General features: G+C 41.4%; 1 protein-coding gene across 1 annotated transcript; it reads left to right on the plus strand.

Annotated features, from left to right (window-relative positions):
• Positions 1 to 298: 298 nt before the first annotated feature.
• Positions 299 to 4,707, plus strand: tmpob (thymopoietin b). The gene is made up of 6 exons (XM_035665019.1): positions 299 to 965; positions 1,075 to 1,192; positions 1,880 to 2,035; positions 2,235 to 2,344; positions 2,427 to 2,527; positions 3,420 to 4,707. The coding sequence occupies exons 1-6, from the start codon at positions 732 to 734 to the stop codon at positions 3,802 to 3,804; spliced, it is 1,104 nt and encodes a 367-aa protein (XP_035520912.1). The 5' UTR covers positions 299 to 731; the 3' UTR covers positions 3,805 to 4,707.
• Positions 4,708 to 5,113: the final 406 nt, after the last annotated feature.

Genomic DNA, 5,113 nt, shown 5'->3' on the forward strand with positions numbered 1-5,113 from the left:
CCGCGAGTGAAAGCCAGTGCGGATACACTGCCATTAACACCGTTCTCCCGCCATAAAATACCACTCAAATTATTTACTTAAACTCGCATTCGTCCGCCTGTTCGCAACAATAAGCTCAATAACAGCGGTAAACTGCAACAAAAGAGTGAATATCGTCGATAGGATGAATGTAAAGCTGTTTTCTAAAACACAGCCTGCGGTTTCTTTGTGGCGGCGGCCTCAGAGCGTTCCATTCATAGCCGGCCAATCACAGCGCGGCTCACTGCGGCGTTCCAACCAATAGCGGCGCCGGTTGTTGTTCGGCCCTGTTGCGTCCGCGGACAGACGGAGGCAAGTGGACCGGGTTTTGAAGCTAAGCTACCTCAGTCACATTGCAGAAAGGTATTCCGCGGCTTTTTGTTCGGTTCCGTTTGCGGCACAGGCGCGTATCTGTTTGCGAAAAATCGAAGCTACCTGCGCGTATTTTCTCCGCCGGGCTAAAACTCAAAACGAGGCTTTTATTCCAGAAACCCGCTTCTGTCCGGTTAGCTGAATCTGCAGCGGGTTAGGCGCCAGTCGGGTCTGACAACAGCGCTGTTCAGTCACGTTCCCGGTGTTGTTGTTGTTTCTAGCTGCTGAGTGATAGCGCTAATTCCCGTTAGGTGAAAGCGGCAAATTAAAAAACATAATAATTTAAAAAAAAAAACATTAAAAAAAAAACCAAAAGGGGGGAAAAGCTTAAAAAGTTAAACATGGCAGAATTCCTCGAAGATCCGTCGGTTCTCACGAAAGATAAGCTGAAGACTGAGCTCGCAGCCAACAATGTGCCACTTCCCAGCGGAGAGCATAAAAAAGAAGTGTACGTGCAGCTGTATCTGAAGAACTTAACCGTGCTGAACAACAAGAGCAGTCCGCCTGCAGACACCTTCTCCAGCGACGAGGAGCTCCCTGCTCCCGTGGTGTCCAACAAAAGTCGATCTGGAAGAGTAAGTTTGTTGTGTGTTTGTTGTGGTATGAGGATGCAGTGGTCCTCTGACTGGGTTTATGGCTCCAGGGGGGTTCAGTTTTGTGATGTGATTTTAAATCTGTGTGCAGAAAGCTACCAAGAAGACAGACAAGCCTCGTTCAGAGGAAGTGGAGGTGACAGAGCTCAGCGATGAAGATTTAAAACAACAGCTGGCTAAACGTGGTGTGGAATCGGGACCCATTGTTGGTGAGTTTCTGGAGGGCTTTCTCTGGATAATGTGGGGGAAAGAAAATGTGCTTTTTGTTTTGTTTCAACATGAGAAGTGTAATATGCAACGAAATTAGATTACAGATACATTTATTTATTTATTTCTTCATTTAGAACAAAGTAACAAAGCAGATATAAGAAAATGTATGTTTCCACTTTTTGTTCAACCCAATTCCCTTATTATTTATTTATTGCAGTTTTTTGGGTTTCAAATAAGTTTTTTTTTTTTATCATTTCATTTATTTACTTTTTGCCCATAAACATTTTTGCTTTTTAACAAGTGCAGCAGAATTCTCGTTACTTATTGACCAGCATAAATGATCTATAAGTTACGTTTTACTTATAGAAGTTTTACTTAAGGGTGGTACTAAAGTCTAAAGTAGTAATAAAGTCTAGATCTATCTATCTTTCTATCTACAGCCAAGCAGATTTTTTCTATCTAGTTTAAACCTTCAAATTAGCTGTTAAGCAAAACTTTCATATAGATATTTGCAAATATTGCTCCCTATAGCAGTGCTACGCGTGTCCTAAGTAAACATGTTTAAATTATATGACTTAATTGAACCAAAATGTATGAATCCTTCTTGAATTTAAGTATAATTTGTTTATGTTTGATTTATCCTTTTTGTTTGTTTGTTTTTTTGCCCGTTCCTCCCCTCCACTCAGCCTCAACCCGTAAGTTGTATGAGAAGAAGCTGCAGAAGCTTTTGGACCAGCCTCACGCTGAACCTGAAGCTCCTGCAGACGTCACAGCTCTCCCCAAGGCAGACAGTAACCAGAATGGAAACACAAATTCTGACCAGTACAGCGACAAGGAAGATGGTGAGTTCTGGCCACACATTAATCGTCATCTTTTAAATTACTTTCTAAGGCAAATAACAAAGTATGCCTTAAAGCATGTTTTCTTTTCTTTGGTAAACCTGCTTCTTGCAACAGGTCCCTGATTAAATGTTGTAAACTAACACTTATTACTGTAGTGATATCGCCGTGTTTCACTGTTTACATTATGTGTGTTTCTCAGAGGAGGTTGTTGCCCCTGAACCAGAGCCAGTTCCTGTGGTAGAGAAGCCTGTGAGGAGCAGAGGGAAGGTCCCCGTTACCGTCAGAACCAGCAGCAGACGACAAACCAAGGTGAGGCACATTTTCCATTCTCAACTTCGGATAGGAGTATATTTTAAGTTTGTATGAACACAATTTTATTTTGCACCAACAGGTGGTGGAGGAAATTGTTACTGAAGAAACACCGAAGAAGGCCAGCGACAGTGTTGTTGAAGATATCCTTGCCAATGAAATAAGCACACCAACAGGCATCAGGTAAAGTTTAATTTTCTGTCTCACAAACAGCCATGAACATGAATAATGTACTAAAAAGTTTATTTTGGAAGAGATTAACCAAAAGTTTCACTAAAAAAAAACACATCGTTGACCTTGGAAACACTAGTTGGATTAAAATAAACTGCTAAAAACGACATTCATTTCACATCTGGGATAGCATAAATAAAGTTGACTGTGATCAAAGCTCCTTCAGGGCGGTCTTTAGCCTCAGATGTGGTCATCTAAACTGAATTAACCTCTGAGAAAGACTGAGATGCAGTTGAAAGCTAAAGAAAATCTAAAACACTAAAATTCATGAAAGGAAAATGCATAATTTTAACTATGTTTTCAGGGTTAAGAAAATGCTTGAAATAATTTTCAAGATATTCTGCTGTTTAATCTATATAAACCAACAATCTTTGTAATATGTGAAATGAAACGATCCCGTTGTGTATTCGTCAATCCATAGAGGTTCTCTGTTAATCCCTTACTACACAATTAGCAAGCAAGCACTAAATAATCATGATCAAAACATACAATAATAACAGCTGGTAAAATAAACAATGCGACATTGATTTCTGTGTTTTATAAAGGAATTTTATAAACTTTATTTTTTGCAATTGAATTTATAGTAACAATTTATGTGACAATAAAGACTTTGAGAGTCTGTAAATGTTTGGTTTATGTACCTTGAAAGTGTTCAAATGTTTTATTTATTTATCTATTTAGGTTGTTTTATTTTATTGGAAACTTTATTGACTTGTATTGTTGTTTAAAGTGCTTGACTTTCACTCTCAAAGAGCTGTGTGAACCCTGAATCTAGTAAGCCGACCTTGAGGTCCTCTTTGTACGTGTGCGCCTATCTTAAGTTTTTATTGTGTTTCCTGACCAGTGCGACCTGCAGGCGTCCGATCCGAGGTGCAGCTGGCCGACCACTAAAACCAAGTGAATACTGGCTGGATGAGTCCCGCGTGCAGCACACTGTCTACACCGAGAGCCGCTCTTACTCGGATTCGATCTCCAGAGCGGGCATCGGCGCCTCTTCGAGCAAAGCGCCAGTCCGCCGAGGTTTCCTGTCCGTGTTGCTCAAGCTCCTGCTCCTTGTTGTGGTGGGTGGTTCCCTCTACTATGGCTACCAGAACCTGGATGCGGATCAAATCAACACCCTCAAAGGCCTCTGTGACAGCGTCATCGTCCCCGTTCAGGGCGCTGTGAACAACGCGGCCACCTACCTGGGCTTAAGCAGCAGCGGCGCTACAGACAGCGCCGGCAAGTAAAGACCCTCAGCAGTCTCTCGCCATTGCCCATGCCACCTCCCTGCCGCCTGCCACAGCACACCACAACTCAAGCAGTACACTTGGCTCACCTCTTCTTCTTTTGACCTACATGGTTGGACAAAGGACACAGATTTAATTGGAACGATAAACTTTCTCCTCTCCGGACTCCAGCTTTCCTCCCACCACAAGAGGAAACAGTAGCTTCTGGATAACCGTTGTGTGGCAGTCAGAGACTCATTTTATTGATGATTTTAATCTGTGAATTGTTTGTGTCTATGTGTGTATTTAACCCCTTGTATGTAGAAAGGAGTGCAGAACGGAGAGGTCAGTTTATCCATGCATGGTTGTAGTTTATTGGTCATACTGTAGTTTCTAACTCTCCGTGCCAGGTGTTTTTCTGATGGTGAAGTGCCTGGACACTGTTAGCACTTAGTGCCCTCCCATTTTAAAGCACAAAGCAGTGCTACTACTAACACCAGAATGTCTACATGTCTTTCTGTATACATTTCAAAATTTGCTCTGTAGCTATAGAGTTAGGTAGAGTGATTTGTTATTTCTATGGTGCTCAGGTCGATTCAGCTCAAACTTTTTAATGTGGTCTGTGCTGGGAGGAGACACGTGGTGTAATCAGGTCACGTCACTGCATGAGGAAAATCCGCCCACGTTCAGGTTCAGATATAAACCGTTTTTTTTGTTTTTCTTTCAGTGGCTTGAATCATCGTATATGGGGCTTTTATGATTATGACTGAAATGATTATTCTGGTCACTGAGTTTCACTATCAACGGAGGAAGAAAATCAATTGTAATTTTTAATTTAATCCTCATCAGTTTACACACAAAATTCTAAATGACACAACTTTTAATCATTGATTATCTACCATTTATTTGACAATGGCTCCTTAAGGAAACTAAAATTGCAGTGTTCGATCATAGATTATTGATTCTGCCAGTGTGCCCATATTGTGAGTTTACATGCTTTGGGTTTTTAGTGGTCTGTTGTGCTTTTTATTTTTTATTTTTTTGAATTAGATTTCTGATCCTTCAGTCCTATATGCAGGATTGGCTGTTGCACTGCACCCACATAGCCCACCTCACTGACTGCATGTGTCCAGACACATCTGCAAAGGAGACACATGGAGAAAGTTCATCCTTTTTGGGACAGTTAATCAGTTTATTCTCTTCAGAACTCTTGACGACTTCTGCCTGTGCAAATTACCACAATTAAGACAACGAAAGTTACTCTGAAAGGGTTTGTTTACCCGCTGGGGCTGAGCATGCATTCACTGGAGGTGATGTGTGGTGGGTTGGG

The sequence above is a fragment of the Morone saxatilis genome, unplaced genomic scaffold (assembly GCF_004916995.1).
Source record: "Morone saxatilis isolate NCDOM2014 unplaced genomic scaffold, NCSU_SB_2.0 Contig2, whole genome shotgun sequence".
Taxonomy (NCBI): domain Eukaryota; kingdom Metazoa; phylum Chordata; class Actinopteri; family Moronidae; genus Morone; species Morone saxatilis.

Bases quoted from the DNA above. Each gene is read 5' to 3' on its own strand.
- tmpob (XM_035665019.1), top strand. From the start codon at position 732: ATGGCAGAATTCCTCGAAGATCCGTCGGTTCTCACGAAAGATAAGCTG. The intron at 966-1,074 runs GTAAGTTTGTTG...ATCTGTGTGCAG, and splicing joins ACAAAAGTCGATCTGGAAGA to AAAGCTACCAAGAAGACAGA. The intron at 2,036-2,234 runs GTGAGTTCTGGC...TGTGTTTCTCAG, and splicing joins GTACAGCGACAAGGAAGATG to AGGAGGTTGTTGCCCCTGAA.